The sequence below is a fragment of the Tenebrio molitor genome, chromosome 9 (genome assembly GCF_963966145.1).
Source record: "Tenebrio molitor chromosome 9, icTenMoli1.1, whole genome shotgun sequence".
Taxonomy (NCBI): Eukaryota; Metazoa; Arthropoda; class Insecta; order Coleoptera; family Tenebrionidae; genus Tenebrio; species Tenebrio molitor.
Genome location: NC_091054.1, coordinates 5,409,474 through 5,435,115, shown reverse-complemented (window position 1 = coordinate 5,435,115; position 25,642 = coordinate 5,409,474). Strand labels below are relative to the sequence as shown.

At 35.3% G+C, this 25,642-nt stretch overlaps 1 protein-coding gene across 2 annotated transcripts in view; it reads left to right on the top strand.

Annotated features, from left to right (window-relative positions):
* The first annotated feature begins 488 nt into the window (after positions 1 to 488).
* LOC138137765 (MOXD1 homolog 1) overlaps positions 489 to 25,642 on the top strand; it is a 29,130-nt gene continuing 3,976 nt past the window's right edge. The window contains exons 1-2 of one of the 2 annotated variants that reach the window (XM_069057316.1): positions 489 to 648; positions 14,810 to 15,200. In XM_069057316.1, the coding sequence (XP_068913417.1) occupies positions 14,820 to 15,200 (381 nt within the window). In that variant the 5' untranslated portion in view covers positions 489 to 648; positions 14,810 to 14,819. Of the gene's footprint in view, positions 649 to 9,560; positions 10,018 to 14,809; positions 15,201 to 25,642 lie in introns of those variants that run through there. The other variant, XM_069057315.1, reaches the window with a different exon arrangement.

The following is a 25,642-nucleotide window of genomic DNA, read 5'->3' as shown; positions in this document are numbered from 1 at the left end:
TTCATTTATCATTTATCAATAACTTATTTCACTTTTGACACTTCTGACATTTATATTTTGGTACAGTTTTACCATAAACACTTCATGATTAACTTTCTTACCTTAGCGAGAAAGTTGAATTTTCTCACCTCAAATGAGGTATCCACAGCTTACATTTCTAACCGGTAGGGAAAAAACTTTATTGTCATTATGATTACCCTCTTGACTATGATTGGATTTTTTGGGTGGGAAATTTCAAAACTCGAAATTATTTTGTCATTTTTTACTACACACATCGTTTACCTCAGGTTATCTATGTTCGACTGCTCTAATTTTGTTCATTCATGTCGGATTTTTAGAATATCTGAGCTTTAAACACTTTAAATTAATTGACAAAATATGCATTTCAAAATGACAAGAATTGAAAGTGGGGTTACGGTTCCTTAAGATTTATTTAGATACACTTTATGGGAGTGTCAAGATAGTGACGGCTAAAAATTTTTGGCCGCTATAGTCTATAGTACGTGTCGGGCGCGTTTTCACAGCACCCTTAGTATTTTGCGTTATAATTTGGAATAATTTTGTACTTTTCCTGATGTTTAATATCAATCTCTTGATGAGATAGCGAGGAATCCAGTGCAATTGTTGCTTTTTGTGACTTCCGTATTGGTAAGTTTTCTTATTGAACTATTTGGCGGTTTCCGTTCTGCGACGAACCTTATCGCTCACGAGATAAGTTTTGGTATAGGTCGGCGACTAAATCTTTGATTGAATTTACAACAATGAATACAAAGTGCTGTCCCTGCTTTGAAAATATCCTAGATTCAAATCAGTTTACTGATTGTCATGGCTGTAAGCTGCAGTAGCCTAACATGCAACCCAAATTACACTTACTTTACAAAAACCATGGTGCCATAGTGTAATGTGGGTTGCATGCATGTTAGGCTCGTACTCTTATATGAATAACCCTGTACCTAGCCTCCGCTTTAACTCATCTGACAATATTAATTAATTAAATTTTACTCCTTAATCGTTTAAACAAAATTGCGTAAAAGTTTTGCCTCCGCAATTTAACTTAATTTAATAAAAACAACAATAACAATAATATATTCGGTGCATGAGACTTCATGACAAAGGTCGTAAATATACCGGATGACTTTTAATGATTGGGACAAATTTAGTAGGTTGGCACTCCCGAATAATTGGTACGCCAAAGAGTTGTCTGTCGATTCGCTTTCTTTTTTCGAAATGTATTGTGGGTTGCATTTTCAATTTCCTAGGACTCATTATCACTCGTTTCTTAATAAAATACATAAATGACCTAATGCAATATAAATTACTCGTTTAAAATTGCGACTAAAATGAGCAAATAAAAAATTGTGTACTAAACGGTTATACAAACAGTTCAAAGTTTATTTGCGATCTGTATTTGAACGTATTTATTTCCAACTTATCTAGTTCATATAGTGCGTTCATTTAAATTAATCCTCAAAGAAGACTCGATTGTGAACGCACTATACGTATAAAGGATCACAGATCAGCTGTTTAAATCTACGCTTTTACACGAGTGGTGCGTACTCAATCGACTCTCCAACGCCAACTTTGAGGATAAATTTAAATGAACGCACGATACATTTGGTTGAAAGAATAAACAAACATCTAAATAAATGAAGCTTCAATATAAAATCGTAAGTTGGACTCTGCGGATAAAACACAAAGTATAAGTTAAAACGATAAACCTGTACTGTTCTTGTGCTTTGATAACATCCAGTGTAATGGATTTCCAGTGTGTGCTTTCAATTTCGTTCTGAAATAATCTTTTTGGTTACAATATCAAGAAGAGAAACTCCAAATCAATATGGAAGTAATCAGAAATGTTGTTTTTTGGAACGGATTTCGACGAAGTGGAGGAATTCAAAGATTGTTTAGCGTTTGTATTAGAAATCCTTGTGTGATGGATGTTCATGCACAAAATAAACGTTCTTACCTCATCGGTGTATAATGTGTTAGTTAAACAATAAAATAAAAATGCAAACAATCATTTAAAAATGACAAAAATAATTTTGATCCTGTTAGTTAAATAGAAGAAATTATTTTTAAATATCTCTGCTGTTCGCGTCGTTATCACAAGAATCCAAACAAAACGAGTTCCTATTTTTAATTTTAATAAAAATACCACTAGAGTCGCTGTTTATGCGAAGCAGCGTTTGCAGAAGCCGTTTCGCCTTGTACCAGTTCAGCAACCCTACTAATTTCGCATTAAACAGTTAATACAAACTTGCCAAGTTGGATAGAACTAATTCTACGTTATCGCAACAGAAGGCACGCTCCGAGAACGTCAGCAATCGATTCCATTGTGTCTGAATTTGTCAAGAAACGTCATTAGTATCGTCCTCGGAAGATTTTATTCGTCATCCTCCACTTTAAAATAGTTTTATTTAACCAAGCGGTGCGAGACAGGTGTATACCGACATGACTGCACCTGCTGAGCGACATGCTTCGTTGCAAACGACCTCTAGAAAACGAATAACATTAAAAAATCACCACAACACTTCTCGTACACCGCAAAGATGACTGAACTACCAAAAATTCCAAATAATTAAAATGCAATCTGTCCGACGTCTCGCGAACTGTTTCCTCTCCCTAATTAGTTGCTAGTTTTGCATAATTACAACTAGGTTTAGAATCGAACGCTAGATTAATATTTGCACCGAACCGTTTTAAACATGTTCCTTTTTTAATTAGTCCATTAACACGCCATTTTCTTGGCTGGTTTGCACGGATGTGGCGCTACATCCTGTGCACAATCGGAAGTGCCAACGGTGCCAACTGTGAAGCATGGGCGGCGACTAGGGGGTTGCGGTGTCAAAGGTACACTTGCACACCCTCAAGTGTCGTCAAGGGGTTGTCGAGAGAGAAAATTTGGCGTTATAAATTATGTATTATAGTATACAACGTGATCAAGAATGACTGAATCTGTTGGTAACAATGAAAATTTGAATGATTTTGGTACCACTGTAATGTAAACACATTTCCGGTTGTCAGCTTTGACAGAGTTGGCAGGCGAATTTGACGTTTACCATCAAAGGGTCATTTTTGTAATAGCATCAACATGACCGACATAACCTATTTTTTTTTTTAATGTCGTGTCAAGTTAAAACATCCGGTCAGTGCCAATTACGAAACAGAAAAACACCAATATTTTTCAATTGTTTCATTGCCAACAGACTCAGTCATTGCTGATCACGCTGTATGTATAATAAATATTTCATCATGATTTGTTATTTATGGCATATGTAATTATGTATGGATTAAAATTAGTATGGATTTGTCGCCTCTTCTGGATTTGTGACATTTGACAGCTCATGTTTGTCACTTTGCAATTAATTTTCGTTGTTTATCATTTTCCAAAGTGTTAATATTGTCGAAAATTACTAGTTTTAAGTTAACACTACCACTCAGTACTTCAAGAGTACCTATCTAAATTAAAATTTTACTCAAAGAGAAAAAAGAATTATGTAATTGTATTTTTTTTATTCTCGTTTGATTTGTTTTTAATTTTTGTTATAATGACAATGATTCCCTTTTGACCTCTTTCCACCCTTCCTCCCGACTCAAAATTTGACACCTTTGCCTTCCGACAAAATCAAACAAACCGAATCAGATTCGAATGTAATTTCGTCAATTATAACGGCAGCGTTTCGTATGGCATCCAACACTTTTCCATATAAAGTCGAGGTTTCGTATATCAACAGAGAAGCGAGAACTCGAACTGGATCCACTTCGCGAAACTTCAAACGCTCGAATTTCCAGTGGTTTGGGTGTGAAATGGAGTCACGTCAGCATAACCAACGTAAGCATTACCGGATACACCTGGAGTTGCGACGATTCGAGTTGATTTGATTTTTGCGGGGTGAAAATGGCGCCGGTGGAGTTCCCATGAGACGCTTATTGCTTCCATAAACAGCTTAGCTTGACTCAATGATTCGGTATTAAAAGGATGCCGGTCAGTGGCATTAAATACAATAAAACTCTGTGTAATATTGGCGAAGGGTTCGTTCTCACGACAATAAGTTCTCATGCTTTTTCTACCTGTGCACTGCCGAAACAGCGCAATCTTCCAGCTAAGACGTGACGTTCTGAGGGTGGAACGGCAACGTTTCCCACATTTGCCAAAAAATTGCACCGGGGTTCAATTTATTTATTGCTTGGACGTGTCCAATATTCGAAAGTTTGCAGCTGTTAAATTATATGACTCGAAGATGTAAACAGAAAAATTTAAAATACATATTGATAAACATCACAACAATTCGACAAAATTAGGAAATTTGAAACGAAAATGTGGGTTATGTTTTGAGTTATACCTTTTTAAATTCTAGTTCCAAAACACAACGCAGTGAAAAATACTAAACTCATCACGTCAATTGTTTCAAGTTGTTCAGTACTCCATTGGTAGCCCTGCAGAAAGTCTTTTTAATTGTTATAAACTATTGTTGAATTTGCCGGTTCCGATGAATTTTTACGTACCGTTCTACTTTGTATTGCGCAGCATGCGCGTAGCGGAGTATGGTCACGTAGCTGTCAAAAAACGTAGAATCTCTGAATTAAAACAACATTTTAGGCAGAATTTTTTTCATGATTTCCAAATCCATCACAATAATTCTTTTGTTAAGATTATTAATTTATAAACATAACGCTGAGTGTGATATTTCCGTTGTCTATAAAGAAAAAATTTCATAAAGCGTATTTTGCTCTTAAAATCATAAACTACTTGCGCTATAAAGCAATATTTTTCTCTGCACATTTATGTTGCTGTAAGTTAAAGTTCGACAAGTAATGTTCTCTGGAAATTGCCCCGTTATAAATTAATTGTTGCGATGAATTATCGGGGCGAGCAATTGCTATTTCAGTAAATATTTTCAAGAGAAATGCCATCGACATTTTAACCAATAGTCCCATTATTACACGTTCATAACACCATTATTGTAAACTGTAAAAAAAATACATAAAAGTATCCTTTTCTTTTCCCAAATACATTTACAACTTTTTAACAAAATAAAAAAGTACGCTAGTAGCAGTTTGATTTTTATACATATAGAAACATGAATTATTTTTAATTGAACCGCCACCCCATAAATATTTCTTCGTTATCCTCCCACCAAACATTTCGTGGAAACAATAAATTTCCCTCCAACTCGCTAACCTGTCCATAACTGAACCATGTCAGGTTAAGCAAAACAATAAAAAAGCTCCCTCCCGTAAAAAATAGAAGGGTGTGCAGCGTACCGTGCACACCCTGTAGTTGATAAAATATGGGTTAGTCAATGCGACTGTGAAACCGATCAAGGCACATGTGCAAGGGGGGAGTTAATTCGTATCTGGAACGCGAACATTCTGGAAGTTTCCCGTCATGGTCCCAACAAATATTCATCCCGTTTCGTCTCTTTTCCGTCATCTCCAACCCCGGACGGATTAACCCACCGGGACAGTCGCAAATTTCCCACGGGAACCAGTCGTGAAAAGGAAGTACAGGTTTTTTGACCCTGCGTCGATCTTGACCAGTTGATAATTAAATGGCAAAAGGCCCACTCCCCAACCCCTACCTGGCTTACGCAACACATCACAAAAGAAAGAATCTGCGGAATTCGGATCGCAGAAGAATCAAGCCGAAACACCACAAACAGATGATTTACTGTTTTTATTATCCGTCGGACTTTTTCCCCCAAGTCTGGTCCCAGTCCATCTGTCTTCCACTCTCGCTTCGGGAGCCGCCACGTGCCCGAACATCTGTTCCACCGGAACCTCTTTGTTGGTCGAGGCGGCAGATGTTGGCGAAGAACGACGGTCGAACCCTTCGGGCCCTGCGACGACACCGATCCGGTGGCTATCGAGGCGTCACGCAGGCGGCCGATGTCGGACCGATTCTGATCACCCGGCGCCTCTAATTGGCCCGTCGAGGAGGTGTCCGACAAGTCCTCCGACGAGCGAAACCACCAAGAATGTCGCCTTAATTGGGATCGGGCGGTAATAACGGGCGCCGGATCGCCAAAACCTTGAAACACCGCGAATGGCGGCGTTTCTAACCTGGGAATGAATAAAACGGATATGGGAGTTGGTGGGGCCGCCGAGGCCGTTTACACCACGACTTGGCGCGACCCGGCAGGCCCCATCGAGTGGTTGTGCTTCGTGGAAGGGTTGTTAGGGGTGTGAGAGTCCGGCTTTGAACGGAGATCAAAGACTTGCTGCTGATGTGAAATCGGCCAGGACCACTTGTATTTTTCTGATTGCACCGGAAGGAAGTGCTCTGGGATGGGGGAATTAGTAACATAAGATCGTTTCGAATATTCATCACATTTTTTGAAAATTACATCAATCCGGAGCTTGCAGACGTTATGATTGCCAATCATGTGGGGTAAATTACTGGCATTAGGAAACAAAATGATAGCATGTAATTATGGCTTCAGATGCACCTAGATCTGACACACGACCCAACAAAAAAAAATATAATTGAAAATCTGCGTAAAATGTATTTTATTTAATAGCTAGTTGTACCTGTAATGTATGTGGAAAAAATTGAAATGTCAAAATTTATTACATGATTTTTTTGGTACTCACAAAAATTAATGGTTTTTTTTACTGAAGAGTTTCCGATGATAATTCGTGTTTCCAACTTCGTTATAATCTTAATTACGAGATTAATTGGTGTTAATTATAATTATGTAAATTTGTAATGTAATTAACTAATTATGTAAATGTAATTTATTGAAATGAAAAGAGTGTACCTGGAGAATGCTGCAATATCTTCAGTAATAATAATAATTTAATTTTGTTAAATGTTACTTGATGAGATAATTACATTTTTATAATTAATTTAGGGATTATTAGTGGTCCTTAAATTTAAAATTAGAATAAAAAATATTTAGCTTGTAAATTGTTTCTGTAAATTTTAATAGTCTTAAATTACGAAGAGCGTTACAAAATGAAATGAAAAAATGAAAAAAAAATCAAACTTACCAAAGCTCTGATAAATTTAATTTTCTGAAACCTAACTTTTAATTGAATTTTACTGCAAATTTTAAAAGAAAGGAAACAATAAATAAAAGATACTTCCTCGTTATTCTTACATTTTAAGATAGAGATAAAGAAAAATTATAATAGGTAGTTAAAACTTTATCAATATACAGGGTGTCCAACTTGTGTTGAATTTAATAGTCATTTGTGCTACATGAGTATAAAGCATAATTTTTCATAAGTGGAAAGTTTACACACACGAATGCAGCGAGTGTAGAAATTTGAGAGATAAAAATAGATAGGAACTTAGGTAAACTCTAAAAAAAAGAAACTGACTATTCTTTTTGTATTTTCTTTATTTCTGAAGCAAGCAGGACTGGTTTAAGTTACAAGCACAAGTTTGCCAAACTGCAAAATAATATATATTTATGATATAAGTATCGTAAGGTGTCATATTACCATACGAGGTGGGAAAATTTTCCGAAAAGGCTTCAGTCCAAGTTGGATAACACATCTAGTGTCGTAATATGATGTTATGATAGGAGTATCGTACAACATTTCTTCCATCATCAATTACTATCGTAAGAAATAAGTAATAAATGAGAAAGAATAATAAATAATAATAAAGACTGTTGTTAATTCTAAATCCAGCCAAGAACGCTTTTATTTTTCATACGTGTTCTTGATAAGTTTAGTAGCAACAAAAAAATTAAATGAAAACTATTAATGGTCATTAGAGAAAATATTTTATAGTACATACAGTGAGCGGCAAAAGCGCAAAAGTATGGAATAAATTCATTAAAAATTAAACAAAATTTTTTTTCAAAAAAATCTTTGGACAGGTTGATTTTAGTTTATAAAAATACATATTTTAATAGAAAATAAAATTCAAAGCAGTCATTTGTTTTCGAGTTATGACGTCATCGATAGTTTTTTTAAATAGAAACCCCCTATTTTTTTTCTTGATTCTGATAGCCCTTTTAATTGTCTAAATGACACTATAAAAATTTTATTATCTTACATAAGGAAATTTTTGAGAAAAAAAATAATAAAATTGGAAAAAATAAATTTTATAATGAACAAAAACAAGTCAAAAAATCAAGTAGGTAAATCAAACAGTCAACTGTTACTGTCAATTTCATTCGTATGTGTTATTTGTTTTACAAAACGTTTTCGAAAATGACTCATTTAACAGAAACACAACTTATAGAAATTTTCATTTTAATTGGATGCGATAGATAAGATAAAACTGAAACGGGGAATTTCTTCATAAACTTGCTTATTGTCAACAAGCTGGGGGATGGCAATTCAAACATTTAATTCCATAATTTTAAGTACTTACTAACACAGTTTTTGACTTGTTTTTGTTCGTTATAAAATTTATTTTTTCCAACTTTATTATTTTTTTTCTCAAAAATTTCCTTATGTAAGGTAACAAAATTTTTATACTATCATTTAGACAATTAAAGGGGCTATCAGAATCAAGAAAAAAATAGAGGGTTTCCATTTAAAAAAACTATCATGACGTAATAACTTGAAAACAAATGACTGCTTGGAATTTTATTTTCTATTAAAATATGTATTTTTATAAACTAAAATTGACCTGTCAAAGATTTTTTTGAAAAAAATTTTGTTTAATTTTTAATGAATTTATTCCATACTTTTGCCGCTCACTGTATAATTCAGAATAAGTGGCATCGCGGTAGACGTGGATTATCTAAAGTGAGCTTGTGAACATGTGAAACCGTCATTATTATTTATTCATTACTCACTGGAAATAAATAAATATCCTGAGCGCAATATGTCTTAAAAAAAGAAGAAACAAAGAAATTCCAAATACTACTTATACAAAATAAACACAAAACGATTCCAACGATAATGCCAAAACCAAATTAACAGCGAAGAATACCAACCCGCGTCAAAACTAGGGTATTATTAACAAGGGTCTTGCTGCCAACGTAAATTTGAATTTCCAACGTCTACCGCCATGACACTTATTCTGAATTATAATATAAAGTCCGTTTTTTTTATAATCAATTGTCAGTGTCAAAATATGGAAAAAGACCAAACTGTATATTAAAAATCATTGACATTTGGTCCAGTTCTATCTCAGTTTCACCCTAGATTTCCCCTAGATCATTACTGAGGTTATGTTGCATATGTTTGTGAGTTTGACACACGTGTTTAATTTAAATTTAAATTGTCAAATGTGACATTCGGTGACAATGTTCCAAACGTGATTTATAAAATTCACTGTTTTGAATTTTCTGCCAACCTGACAACACTTTATATTAGATTATAAAAAAAACGGATTTTATGTAGATTTATTTTTTGACAACTTCATTTTATTGCCGTTTTTATTTGATCTATTAAATTAATAATTAATAAAACTACGAGTCGTACAGAAGAAATTGATTTATTTATAGAGAATTTTTTAAAAATAAAATTTAAATAATACAAAAATCATGCAATAACTTACAATATTTTTAACGTATACCTACTTAAACGTAGCCATTTTTTTTCCTACTCTCCACAACTCTAAAAATAGATCAAAACCAGAACAACGTTTTTAAAAAACTACAATTTTCTTCGACCATCGGCGGAATTTACGTGTGGACCTCGCACCACCGTCGGAATTTCCAGCTGTCCGATCGAACGAAAAGATGAATGAACGTGGAACCCTCGCAGTCATGGTACAAACAACGTTCCCCGCCAAGACCATCGGTAGGTAGCCGTTGGCTGATTGGAAGGAAGAGGGTCTGCCCAAGGCACCGGCACCGGCAGTCAACCAGACTACCATCGAACCACATGCACACATTCGTAGTCAGTTTTTGAACACCGACACAGGATGTGCTCAGCTGCGACCGATGTTTTCGGTGACTAAGAAGAATCCGCTCTGATTGTTGGTATTCCGGTGTGTCTTTGTTTCGCGTAAAATGGACCGAATCTGATCGGCTCTAGTGTTGACACTTGGATAATCTCATCATCATTTTCGGACGGGCCATGGAATAACCGCAAGAAAGGAAGGTAAAGAATTTCGTTTCCAAGTTCTCACAGTAGAACGCTCATTGTATTGTAATGGCAACAAGGATCGCATTTAACATTTTGTACGAAGCGGAGGTTAGTGGTGGGCAACGTTTATGATTTTATGCGAATGTTGCTGTGCCGAGTGCTAATTAAGGATCTGCTTGTTTTGTTCGCTTTTTCTCGTCTCTGCTGCAAAGGCGTTAAAATGTTAATGTATCCCAAACATGCAACAGAACTTCCTCACGGTAACGGTTGCCAACATGCTAATTTCGATAAATTCGATTCATGACTCATTCGAGTGACAAGAATTTTTTCCTACCACGAAGACTATTACGATTCTTCGGTGATACCGCTCGACAAGTTGCTCACTTTGTTCGTCAAACTGTTGTCACGCGATGCCATCAAACCAAACACACTCTTCTTTGGCACCAAGTCAGTCTTCCAGATTAACAAAAGATACAAAATTGTTTTTGGTGCAACTCGAAAAATCAAACCGATCCAGACGCGCAACAGTTTTTTGTTGTAAAATATATCTGTTATTTTCTACAGGTTTATTTTTGTGTGCATCCGGTAGGCAATTACTTGCTATAATTTGTATAGATTCGATTCGAAACTTAATGGAGTGACAGGAATTTTTCACGTAATGGAAGAGTGCCAACGAATTCTCGAGTGTTGTCGCTTGATAAGTTACTTCCTTGAAAGCTTAACGCTGCGGGTAATAAAGATACAAAACTGTCAGAATTAGCAGATTATTCACCAGTAGTAGCAAATACAATTGAAAAAAGATCTTTCTACGGAAATCTCAAAAGGTAAAGTTGAAAGCGAGATAATTAAGAGGAAACAACTTTATCTTTTAAAGTGGATTGTGTAAATGAATTGTTATTTCTTGCTGATGACTACGTTCAGGTTGACATAATCGGTGTTTAAGCACGATGACTTAAAAGCTAAAATACTTATTAGCAGAGAATTACGTTTAGTGTTTTTTTTACCCAAAAAAATGTATTTATTTTTTTTATACAAGGTGTTAGGTAAATGATCTGTCAAAATGTAAACAGTTCATTATCAGCCAAAATTGGGTAGATTTTTCCTGTGCCATTTTTTATTTGGATGCCAATTTCGTTCAAAATGGGGTGCGGAAAAAAGGTACCCCATCGTTTGAGAAGCACAATTAAGAAAAAGTTTCCATTCCAAGGATATTAGATACTTAAATTTTTTACGGTAGTAGTGACTGCAATAATACAATTTTCAGTGGTTCTCAACGAGTTGGTGTACTTTTTTTGTCAACAGATTTAAAATGAACTGTGCAGCTGAGCCAAAAACGACTAAGGACTTTTTGAATCTGATCAGTATTCTGATGCTCTCTTTAAAATTTGGCAGGACATTTACCTAACACCCTGTATGTACATATATTCTGTTTTAATACGGTTAAGTATTTCGTAAATCAGAACCACACACTTTTATCGATGAAAATAGGAGTTTCTGTTTGGTAATTCGATGATCCAAGGAGTTCACGCAAGAATTTTTTAATAGCGTCCCACGTAATATGTAAAGTCCATTCAAAAATCAAAAAAACAGCAACGTCGCATTTTCCTTGATAATTACTATCGGCAACGCTGTCTAATGTAAAATTTGGTCAGACTTGTAATTTTGAGGTTAAATGTTTATTAAGTGTCTTGTTTTTCTGGGCATGTTTAAGTAAAAATAATAAGAATCAATAAATAAATGAAACGTGCTGCTAATAAAACAATATGAACGAAATTCAAAGCTATTGAATTTTATTTTGAATTAAATAAATGTCATAATTTATAGTTACCAACATAGTATGAAAAAATATCTACCTAGGGTTTTTTAAAATTTACCAACCTAAAGCAACAGGTGGTGGTTTTTTGATTTTTGAATGGACTTTAGTTATTTACATTAGAGTACGGTATTTTACAGCGCGAAACTAGGTTTCAGGCACGAGGCGAAGCCGATCTGTTTAGTTGGAGCACTGTAAAATACCTACCGTACGTTTGTATTAGACTTTTCGGCTAACCAAATGGTTTCTTCTCCACTTTTGCCGATTTTTATGAAACAACAAATATCAAACTTTTTGACATACAGAGCTGTCAACCCGATAGGTTGTATTTTCCCTATTACGATTATGATTATTTATTAACCAATAAAAACGAAAAGTCTAATACAAATGTCATAGGATAGGTATTTTACAGCGTTCCAACTAACCTAGTTTTCGCGCTGTAAAATATTCCTACCGTACTCTGATGTAAATAACTATTCCAGTTGTAGAATTATAATTATTTCTAGTTTTTATTATGTAAAATAATATTTTATTGTTGAAAGGCGTTCTTGGAAAAAAAAAAGTTTGAAAAGCTACGAGTGCCGTAGGTTGGCACAAGTGATAAAACTACTACCCAGGCCACTGGGTTTTAATTTTTTATTTGTGACAGTAATTTAAAACAAATGAAAATTTCAAATTTTGACAAGTCTTTTACGTCATTTGCGACGAATGATCTGATTACGAATTCGTCAATTTTTCATTTTTGTAAATACTAAAAATGTACACAATCCCCTGACAGATCTAATTATTAATAACTTCTTGGGTTGATATTGTAAAACTCGTCTATGAGTAAACAAATTAAAGGTCTCCATAACCTCTGTTTCACATTTTGACACAAATGACATTTGTTGTTACTCAGTAAAAGTTCAGTTATGCGTTAGATAATTCAGATCTATAATGAATAGGCTGTGCGTATAGGTTTTTTTCTTTGACCTGAGGAGTAACTGAGTAGAATTTTATTTTTGTTATATCGAATTACTGCAAAATTCAAATTCTATTGTTTTTAGTAAGTACTTTTTTGTTAGTGACAAAATCAAATTTTGAAAACGTCAGTCAATTTTACAGCACTTCTTTTGGAAAATGCTAAAAAAATACCGTGTGGGGAACAATTATGTAGGACTGTTTGAGTTGGCAATAAAAAATTTGCTTCGTATCGTGACCAGCCAATTAGATTCGTTTAATTTTCGTAACTTTACAAAATTTGACGAAATTGTATTTTTACGAGATATTTTCTCAATTCGTGAATACTTTATTATTTAAATGTAGACTTAGGAAAAAATTAAAGCAAATTGTTCCAACATATATTGACATATTGAATAAGTAGGGTTATGTTCACGCAGTAAATGATTAGACTTTTTCTTTTTTCTGCAGATAACTGAATTTTACTTTGAGTTTTTCTTGTGGATTTACGAAACAATGTGTTACTACTAAATAAAAAATATTTCTGTCAACTTAATCATTATAAAAGTTCTACTAACCTTGACTGTTATGATTATGAAGCTTATGAAGTTTGTCCTTTCGGCATTGTGCAAAGAAGAATCAAATATTATTTAACGATTCTACCTCACAATTAATTATAATATAAAATTATCCTTTTAATCCAAAATGCTTTCAAATCTCACAACAGACACATTTACCCATTCCACAACACCATTAAATTATTACATTAATGTCCACTTTAAAATGCTGTGCCTCAAATAAATTCGGAATTAGAGTAGGCTGTGATTTTATTATGAAGTTGGCAACATGCAAGACAGCACACCAGTGGCATTTGACAGCACAGTACACGTGTTTATTCTGATCGTGACATAAAAATATTGACAACTATCAATGCTAAAAAGTCTACCAACCGTTAATAGACAAAATATATAAATCACAGCCTACTCCGAATTTATTTGAAGGCACGGTATTTAATCAAACACTGCACGTGTTAACTTCCAATCTACTTAATTAATGCCACAAACACTTCTGGAAACAATGATGACTATAAATTCATCGAGCGCGTATAACAGTCCTATGAAAAAGTTGACAAAAAGTTCGATAATTACGAAAACAATCACAGATCCCCATTAATTTACATTTATGGATTCTGGCAATTTTATTGTCAGTACGCGGTTATTGCTAGTTTTCGAACCAATCGCATAAATACAAAATCGAAATGAATAGTTTGAAAAGGGAATTAACATTTTATTTTATGAACGAAATAATCCATGATGTACTGGACTACCAATTTATTTTAAAAATGGCTTAGCAGAACTACTAAACATGCCAAGCTTTGGAGCTGACGCCATTTAGCACCAGTTGTGTTTTTTATTCTCTTGTTCTCTTTATCCCATTTCCTGTTTTTTTAGGCATTTTTTTCACCTGACCAATTTGCGTCAGTTATTTAAATAAACGTAATTAATAGCAACCAAAATGTCTTTCTTAAATGTTTATTCGCATTTTGTGATGCAAAATTAACATTCTTAATTAACGAACGTCTAAAAAATTAAAACGAATTTGTAATAAAATATGTAAAATAAATTTCAACCGCCTCCGCCATCTCTACACATATTTCATTCTTCTTATTTATTTCGAGCTTTGCTACTTATATTTAGAACAAATCCTACATAACTCCCTTAAGATATTATCCGCATCGAGGAGGAAATTGAAATCAGTAAATAAACAAGATTTTTGCTTTTAAAAAAGAGAACAAATTTAAATACGATATGCTCTTCTCGTGTTGTTCCTGAACAAATGCATTTCAGATTTAATAAATTTTTCTGACTCCCTCGCCCCTCCACGCTCTCATTAATCCGACAAGATGATTATCTTTTATTAAGAATCGTAAACAATGGCAACGAGGACCGGAGCAATTCCGTTGTATGCAGCAGTAACGAGATCCTCATTATCCACCTTAATCTCATCCAATAAAAATGTAAATCCTCGACGAACTAACACTCGATCTCGTTCCAGTCGTGAAAAAATGGCTCCCATAATCAGGCATCTCCTGGTGCTTTCCCTCCTGGTGGCGGTGATCGCTTCCGGTGACGACCTCCTCGACGAGTACGTCAGACACGTCGACGACGTCAATAGGATAAGCGAGAAACCAAACAAATCAGACCAAAGATCGACCCCGAAACGGAATCGACGCGACCTTCCGAACCAATGGACCCATTCGGAAATTTTGGATAACGTCGGAGACGTGGTGCTCAGGTGGCAGCCCCGCCACCGGGAGATCCTCTTCAGGGTGGAGGCCAGGACCAAGGGCTACGTCGCGATCGGGTTCAGCCCCGACGGGGGCAAGGAGCACGCGGATATCGTCATGGGGTGGGTCGACGATCGCAGTCTGAGGGCTGTTCTTCTGGTGAGTAGTGCAAGAAGCAAGCTTTCTCGGCGCATTTTAATGTTCAAAGTTTTGTTGTTTTTTTGAAGCTTCCAAGGAAAAGTTTTCAGTTTGTTTAGAACTAAATCAAGTTTCTTATGGTTCAACAATAGCTGCATCAGCAAATTCATTTTAGTAATGTACTCCAAGGGATGTTTGCGTAGATGCAAACTTTGCCTCTCGCAATGTGGCAAGTTACAAGTAATTAGGTCTTCCCTTAAATATTATTTCTTCTTAAGTAATTTATTAGGAAGTGTAGTGGAGCTGGGGGAATGTTAGTGACGACCCAGATATATGGTAAAATAACAAATAAGGAAATTACGTTTTCTTCCACATTTTTTAATTTGAAGGAAGGCTCAATACTGCAAATCGATTAATTGATTTTTTTAAACGAGTTAATTTCTTTATTAATTAATTGAATTAAATTTAAAAAATACCAGTGAAGGTTCCATCAAGATCTGTTCAGCAATTCTTCACTTATAAGCGCACAAGAGATACATACATACATATATACACATTTCTACAGATTTCATTTTATATTAAATTCCATAGAAAAAAAAATCTATTTTTGTTGTGGAAATGTAATTCATGTCACTTTATCTTTCTGTTTTTTTTTTTTTTGGAATTTTCTCAGCGCGCCCCTGGTTCGGTTTCCTATCGCTGTTGGCGAATCGTCAACGATCGCCTGCAATGATCGGAACGCGCGGTCGGAAGGGCTTGAGCCAGGTGCGCGACATGTGGGCCCCACAATAGGGGAACCAGCAAACAGCACGACAGTCGAGGGTGACGTAATAATAAAATAACATTTGGTTTGCACGAACGGCGTTAATTGTTCGTATCTCGTCCCACAATTAATTACCCCGAGAACGGATCTCGTAATTGTGGCGTCTAATTATTCCAGTGCCATTAAGAAAGGTCATGTCTGGTTAAGTTTGAAGAGATCCGGCGAAAGGCGTCGCCTGAAATACAGCGATAATGAAGTTAACAATGCGACTGAAATTTAATTCGCTGTAACGTCGACGATTATTACACCGGAAGCTCTGTAGGGGTGGACGAAGCACCGAATTTGCGATTATTGAAAATTAAAATTGTTTTGGGGGGAATTGATGGCGGTGGAAATTGAAACGACAAATGTTTTCCACATCAATTTTGCCATGTCGGATTACTAAAAGGAATCAGGTCCAGTGGTGTTCAATTTTGACAGTTGTGAATTGTTGCGTCAGCGTTGATAAAGAAGATACCTAATTACAGTCGTCGGTAAATTAATCGCAGTTACCATCTCGGAGGAATATTCAATAGTTTAGCGGAGTTTTGTCTTTAATCACGAAAATTGTTTAACAATTTGATTGAATGTTGCATTGTTGGTGTATAGCGCGTCGCAATTGCAATTTTGTAATTCCGCTACCAAATGCCACCTGTTTACATCAATCACTCATTTTGTCTGTTAAAATTTCTCATTAGTCACAATAACACTATTTCATGTTGAATTTTGTTCTTAAAACATTTTCTTTCTTTTTAAGCTTCAAAAATTGTACACACATTCAAACACAAGATCTCTTGGTAAATTAATTAATCTAGAATTAAGTAAGCCTGAAAATATTCGACGTAGTTAAAATTATCAATCAAATACTATTCTGTGTTAAAGTTCGACATTTTTCCCACATGTGTAATAATTGTTATCTGCATGTGTAAAACGTAAAAATAATATCGGGTGTTTATTTAATTTTCCGTCAAAGTTGGCGTTGAAGAGTCGATTGTGAACACACCACGGATTACGGATCACGGATCAGCTGCTTAGATATAACCTCACTTTTTGCGTTGTTTGTGTTTTTACTGTGCACACTGACGAATGGTGCGTTCACATTCGACTTATCAACACCAATTTTGACGGGAAATATAAATGAACACCCGATATAAAATGAGAATATTTAAATTCTTAAAATAAATCTTTTAAGAAGTTAACTCGCAAAAACAACGCGAATTCATTTTATAATATGTTTATTCCTTAGAGACGAGTTTTTTCCTAAAGTTAATTATTTACACTTTATGGTTTCGGTTCCGGAAGGAAATGGAAGAATGGCGGTTGGTTCGAAAAAGCGTGTGCGAGCTAAGATATAAAAAGTAGTTTTATGCATGGCAGCTGTGCGTACGTTTGTATGTCTGTTTATCTGTCTGTCTGTAGAATTTTTTTCGTTTACGATAACTTCCGTAAAATGGACCGATTTGAGTGTGTTTTGTATAAAATGTTTTTGTACTCAGCCTTGGAAGTGACGTTTCCAACATCCAACGCTCAATCAGCAACGAGTTTTTCCCGATCGACTCGAAAGTAAAAATTGCAAAAAAACACCGGCCCTTTAAGGCATTCAAAAAAAAATCGGTCTTGATAATAATAAAATTTAGTTCACAAAATACAACTTCCCTGGATTTTCCTCCATTAAAAATTAGGGAAATATTTATAATCGTTGAAAATTGTTCCTACAAATCCTACATAAAATACAATACAAATACAACAAAACTCACAAACTTTTGCAAAAATTTAAATGTCAAGTGAAGCTATTGTTTTTAATAACCTGCCTGCTTGGTTTTATGTTCATTTATGTTGAATGTATTAAAACAAAAATCTTCCGCTCATTCGCGCATTAATTAAAGGCACTCGCTCCTTCGTCGCTCGTGCTTTAAAAAAAATGCTCTCATGAGGGAACATCGTCTTCCCGCACTTGGTTCGTAAATAACTATTACGACAGTGGGTGCTGCAGGGTTGTTGATTTTACTGCCAATTGAACCAGTGGTTTTGGAAATACGAGTACATATACACAATTCTATGCAGTGTTTTTCATTCCGGATAACTTCTGTAAAGAGCACCGACAGGAATGTTTCTTTGTGGAAAATATTTGTTTCAGATTCAAGACTGTTAATTTTGGTGGAAAGTAAAAATCTGGTCAAGCGTACGGTGTCATAAATTCCGTTTCCCCTGTGCTGTAACTTATGAAGAGCAAATGAAAGTGAAATGATAAAAAATCTACAACGAAAACGATTACTACGCAAGAAATTTGACACTGACAATGAACTGTGTCGAAAAAATTAGCAAAACACTTTTACTTTTACCCAACCTTATTCACAATACGCACCCTTGAAAAAATTTCACGATCTTCCCGATTTTGAGCAAATTAAGGCTGCCATGACTCGTTCAGTTAGTTTATTTAACGAATCTATCCTCTGGCTGTAGACCAGCTATTTTAAATGCCCCCATAGAAAAAATCCGGAGATCTTGACGCCGGTAAATAAAATAACCCGCAAAAATTCTGGTTGTTCTACATATTTTCCTAGCAGCTGTTCACAAAACTGTCGTCGGCGCACGCCATCTTCCTGGTTACAGGGCTTGTATTTCTTGCACGTGATAAGGATGCAATGAAGGCCTTGTTTTTTTAAAGTGCGCCATACTACATGGTGTGAAACTCCTACCTAGAGTGCTAGACCTCGCATACTTCTTCCAGGATTTCCTTCAACTCCTTGGATGGAACTTTCCTGTTTCTCTCAACCGTTGCACCGTGGAAGTAAACGATTTCGAATTGTACAACCCTGTCTGGAAACTGTTCCCGATACAGTTGGACACCGTTGCCATCCGCCGCACCATACGCGAGCACCATATCCGTTAATTTCACATTTGTAAAATTTGGCATTTTAAACGATTTAACAACAAACATACGATTTGTTGAGCTGCAACTAATAACTGACCTACGCCAGCCCAACCTCCGATAAGAAGACCCTTTTTTGTCATACAAAAAGTGTACGAAGCGTGTAAAAAGCGAGAGTGAGTTCGCTTTTCCTTTCCTATTGCTTTTTTGATTTCTAGTATGAAACTAAGACAATAGGTTGTCCGCAATTTATTGTCGAAATTGCGATGCCATTTGTTCACGTATTCTTTCAAAAAACGCATATTTTTCCGTTGACGCAGGAATACGTGTTCAAATGTTTCCGTGTATTTTGTTTACAGGCTGTAGTATGGTATTTATTTAAACCCAAACCTTTTATCACTGAAAGCATTTTTCAAGGATAGCAATGTAACATTAACAAACTTGTCGAATTTATACTTTTATTCGGAATCGTATTGTAATATGCACATTCCTAACCGAGGGCGGAAAGTTAACCATTCCTTTTTATCTTTACTTCCTGTCTTGGTCAGTAATAGGCCACTTTCCGCCCTGTTATAAGGTTTTTTCAGTGGCGTACTTACTGAAGGTCGAAAACAGTAGAAATGAAACTGCATCAAATTAATTGTTTATTTGCTAAAAATGTAATGATTCCGAATAAAATAGTTTATTCACTTGTAATTACACGAAGTCGAAGTAAACTTGACATTTCAATGAGAATTTTGTTGCCTGGCAATTTAACGAAAAAAACTGCCTCTGAAAAAATTACGAGTCCGTAGGACGAGTAATTTTTTCTGGCAGTTTTTTGAGTTTAATTGCCAGACAACAAAACTCGAATTATAAATGTCAAGTTTACTTCGACAAAAAAAAAGCTTGCGTGTAATTCGGTAAGACAATTTAATTAATACATAAATCACTATGATGCAGACCTACTAGAATCAGACGCTTTCAAAAGTTAGGTTCCGTTTTGTCGCTGGAAAAGTTAGGGCAAACTTTTTTTCGCTGTCATAATGACAAAAACACCGCTGCTTATGGGATTTCTAGTGTATGAATTAAATTGTCAACTTAAATAAAATGGAAAGGTAGTATTTTTCGCCAAAAATTAGTTTTGCTGTATTTTATGTACACTCGACCGGTAAAGAAAAGCCCAAGCCCTAGGGCTACACATGCATTATTTGCTTGTCTAGTTGTATTTAGCTTGAGGATATCAGAGAAGCAGGTATAGCTCTCATTTGCATGAATACACCAAACGAAGACCAAATATTATTTATTTTACTCAGTTACTTCAGGGAATTCAGGCCCAGCCTCAAATTGAGATAAAATAAACCAAATATGAAAGCAAATAATAATAAAGTATCGGCTATCGATTCAAAATGAAAATGACTATTCAAATCACCTATCATTTTTCAAATATTAATCAATAAAATAGTAGATATTTACTTTCGTATGTATAATTCAAAGAAATATTGTATCTTTTTTAAGCCTATAGATATAATTCCCAAAACTGTCAAACTGCTTTGGATTTTTCAAATTTCTGACATCCTTACGCCATTACAAATACTTCCTCTTGAACCTACAGTCTGGCTAGGATAATTCACAGCTCTCTAAGATCACTTAGAAAATATAAATACGACAGTTTTACAAACTGCCTTCCTGCCACATTCAGAACCAGAACTGAAGAAATAATTTACGATGTACCCACTCCGCTCTTCGTTTATTTGTTATTTGCAGGAAATACCACACGATGCAAAAAATAACACATAGGAAGCTCACCTATTGGCTATTTTTTAAACATCTAACTCTTTGCCACCTTACAATTAGCCAATTAATCAATTCAACCGGACGTAATATTTATGTAATCTCTACAATTTTCCGCTTTGCATTTAAGTAATAAATCAAACCAACGTGTACGACAAGGCAATTAATACAGAAATAGCTTTCAGCACATACTGCTTACAGATATTCCAGAAGTTCACACTTGTTTGTTGCAAAACAAATCAGAAAGACTTTTTCTTGCTTTACAAGAGTGAATGTAATCTTTTTGCGCTCGGCTTAGGTAGGTACTTCTGGAGTCACTTCAAATATTGGAATCAAAATAAAAGTAGGAGATTGTGGCAAACAAAGAGAAATCTCTTCTTATTCCTCTCTTATCGATCTAAGCAGCTTGTGTTTGATGGCAAATGTGCAAATAATCATCGCAGAAACGTGTTTGCTCTAGACAATCTTTTCCATTCTTTATCGAACTTCCATCCGACAAATGGCTTCACAAGTATTGTCGTTACGTTTCCGCAATAACTGTGCGCAACATCGGATGATCGCGACTCCATCAAAAAATAATTAACAACCAATCTGGACTTCCCATTAACACCGATTCAGATTAGATCGCGCCCAAATATTTACTCGCAGCTCTTCCTCGCCACCTACCTGATAAGTGATAACTGATAACGTCGCCTTAGGTAAATGGCAACTGTAAATACAGCAAGCGCCACCAAGAGCATCTCGCTTGAACCAGCACAACAGCCGCGAAAAAATCCACCCGAAACAATCACCGAAATTAATTGGATGCGAAATTGGGCCAACGGCGAATACCAATAGCTACATAAAGAAACTTTGTGTACATCGTGTCCGATCTACTGGAAAATCATAAAACCGCATTTTGGAATGGTTCTTGCCCCACGACACTCTGGCTTCTTTGATGCACTCGCTTACGCGGACAACCGCAAAGTCATCAACCATTTCTTGCAATTCGAGTTGGATTTGGGGTGGAGAAACTGGCCACGTGGTAAGGGGTGCTCAAAGGGAGCAACACGATTCGAATCGAGCTGGATTTGTAACGGAAAATGCTAAAATGTTAATTTTCACTTGTTGCTCTGGTGAACTATTTCTGCTGTGTTGCGGAGATTCCGCGTTTAGATAATTTTGTGGGTGGAGGATCAGAGCGGTGCATTTTATTATTTATTATTGCAGGGAAATGCGAATGCAGCTCAAAGCTATTACAAGCTTGGCCGAGCGTACTTGCAAATTAAATTGATATCTTTTCTCTAGTAGTAGTTTTTTGATTGGCGTCCATTATTGTGTTTATTGCGATGTGCTTTTCGTCCTCGCCTGTTTTCAAGCCTCGGCTGCGCCTCGGCCAGACAACTCTGACTCTGACGAAAAAAATACACTTTTTGGCCAGTAACTACATAATTATTTAAATTCTCGTTTATTTCATGAATGCACTTGACGTGTAGTAATCTTTATTACACATGCCATCAAACTCTGCATTTAAATATGTAGATCATTGAACAGATGGAGGCACAAACACTGCAATTTATGCACCAGACATTATGAGAAAAATGTAAATGCTTGGGGCAAAGAAAATTGCAAATTAAATTGGCATCGTTCCTAAATTGAATACAAAACGAGAACCAAATTAGTCGATCCATATCGTCCAGATCTCCTAAAACAATGATTGAAATTTATTATCGAGCCGAAGAGAAAAAAAACACAGATAGATAAAAGACATCGCTTCGACATTGGGATAATTGTTTACATGTAACAACCGCACAAATTAAAGATAAACAACTCGGTTTAATGCAGTTTTTAAAGACCTAATTACTTCATAAATTCCTGTGTTTTCCAACCACTCCTGTGCCCCCTTAAAAATGCACAAAAATGCCGTTGTGGAGATGGAAACGACTTTTTAACGAGGGCGTGAAACATTTATCAAGCGGGGGCCGCATTATCATATTTACATTTTCACAAACGATAAATATGTAGAATTATTTGTGATATTAACAACACAGCGGACGTGCTCAGAGACGATTTTTTTTAACAAAATGGAATTAAATTGATTTGTGCTCTACTTTCTCTCTTTTCAGTGTCAAGGGACAAAAGCTTTTTTCTTTGTATAAGGCTCCGGAAATTTTCCTGCATAAAATCTTCTCAGCATCTGAAAAAATACACGAAATTTTATAACGAGCCACTTTTACAATACCCACGGATATTTATGAATCTCCAATTGAAATGGAAAAAATCGAGAGGAATTATTTGTTATGAAGGTTGTTTTTGCCATTATTTCATCTATGTGATCAATAAGATGGTAGCAACAGGTAATCATTTGCTGAAAATCAAATGTGTGGGTTCAAATACAGACAAATTAGCAATTTAGTTTCTCTCAGAAAAATATTGTACTTGTTTGCAATGAATAGAAATTTTTTCTTTGTTGATATGTTTTTTTTTAATTAAAATCTATATTTGGATCTTTTGATGTGATGTATTTATCTATCACTGCTTGGACAAGGTCATATCATTTATTTGCGTTAGGTAATGGGGTTCATTATCACACTGGTGAAGTAATGGATTCATTACCTAATTCATTTTATTTACACAAATAATGGAAAAAATAGAGTTGTCAAAATTAATTGAAATTTAATCCACACAAACAACACAAAGGACCTTATTGATTGTTATAAATATTAATTGCATATTTTATTCATTTAAACAAGTTTTGTCCGAAAATATCGCCTCCCAACAAATTTTTGTTGAAGCTTTCTTCATATTTTCTTTTTCTGTTTTTTTATTTTTAAATAAAAAAAAAATTAATGACAAATATCAAATATTATTTCAAGAGCCTCGTCGTGCAAGTTTTACAATCGTATTTATAACAATGCCTTTGTCCCACTAGTAACATAATATTTCTTGCGATTTAAGTATCGTAACGTGTCATTTTACGGTACAGTTGGATAACCCATTGTATTATACAGGGTGTTTTCGAAGTTGAGGCGTTCCTTTTAGCATGTGATAGTATGCGTTGTTCTAAAGAGTTTTAGTCAAAATCACCTTAATAAAATGTGTACGGCAATGAAGATACAATAAGTTAATTTTTTTGAAATTTTTTACACCGGTCCTGCTCAAATTTGCACTGATTTGTTAGAAATTAGAATTAACAAAAAAAATCAAATAAGCCTGGACGTTAATCAAAAATACTGTCAAGAGTTGTCATCTAATTAGTCGGAATGGCTTTATCATTACAAAAATAATGAGCTCCCAGATATGTTGCTAATGTATGGGCAATGTTATCACGTTATCAGAATGCAGCTGCGGCGTCCAGAGAGTACGCAGAGCGATTTCCAGAAAGATACCATCCTGGGCCACATCAGTTATTAATCTAGAATAGCGGAGAAATAGACAGGACCGGACTCAAAATTTTATGAAACAATAAAAACATACAATCAATTATCCCCGTTAATACAAACATTTTACTAAGAAGATTTAGGCTAAAATTTTTAAGAATAATGTATAGTACCTCATATTACAAAGAACGCCTCAACTTCGAAAACACCCTGTATATTAAATGAGAAAAAAATGGATTTATACAAACCCAATTAGTGGACTGCCAACATTTCTTGTCTCTGTCACCAATACCAAAATGCAGACAATACAGACCAAGAAGATAACAGATTGGCAACAAACGCGGCTTTTACACAGACACTTTACCACACTAGTACGTTAAAGTATGTCATGACATTCAAGTCAATGTCACAAAGTTTGGTATTACCTATTGAGAGTAGATAAATAACTCAATCCGTCGTTTTTTCTGTTCTACGATTTATAATAATTATTTTATTGTTTTCAACTGTTACAAATTCTCATTTTTCTCCTTTGTAACCTGACCTGACCTGACCTGACCTGCCCTGCCCTAAAGCAAGATAACGAACCGTTGCCCTAGACAACACATTCAACGTTACATTTTTGACAGGTCTTGAAAAATTTGTCAAAACTGTCAAAAGCAAATGCGAAACCATTTTTAGAAGATGTGGAAGCTTCAGGGACGTCGTTTCAAACAATAAAATTTTGTATGCAACTCGTTAGTTTACCACCAAAGGGCTATATTATCTTGCACGAAATTTTTTCATGGCAACTCTCCAATACCAATAAAACTGCAACTACAGTTTAGTGTGATAAATGAAGAAATTAAAATTTATTCTCTACATTTAATAAAGTCGTTAAGCAGGAAATTATTCGCGGAATGTTATAAAAACTTGATAAGATCTTGCAAATTTCACAATTAACACAAAGAAAAAACCATCAGCCATATGTACGGCGCCGGAAGAGTAATTATAAAGAGAAATTGCAAAAAGCGGAGTTCATCTTGGAGAACAATGAGAAGAGGAAGTGTAGAAGAGTATGAAGATGTACGATAAAAGTTGCATTTACCGATATATGTACAATAATCTGACGGAGGCGGCGCCTCCGCCACTATTCAAATATAATCCAACTAGAAATCAAATTTGCAGGAATTGGAAACCTTTGTGGTCGCTTGGTTATTCAGATCTCGCCACAAATTACTTGTTTAATTAATGTCCTGTTTATCACACAACTAATTTCGACCTTTGGAACTCAGTTAGATTCCAATCCTCACAACCGCCGACGAAAGTCTTCTCGCCGTGGCCCCAACCGGTTAACGTATGCACAAAGCAACCTAATAGAAATAATTAATTAAGTCACAATGCGATTTCCTGTCCAAATCGGCGCTCACTCGCTCATACATTATGCTAATGCGCAATTACGACATCCTGAAAACAAATCGTCCTTCTTCCAGCCAACGAATCCAACTGGTTGTTAGCGACGCCGCCATCCTGCGCGTAATCTTCGGTTACAATTTTAATTTCCATCGTTGGAACACCGTTTTTCGAGAATCGAGTTAAACGTGGAAAAAATATAAACTACGAGATTATGTTAAACGCCGCTTCTGAGAAGTGAGTTGTAACGAAAGTCGAAAATAATCGC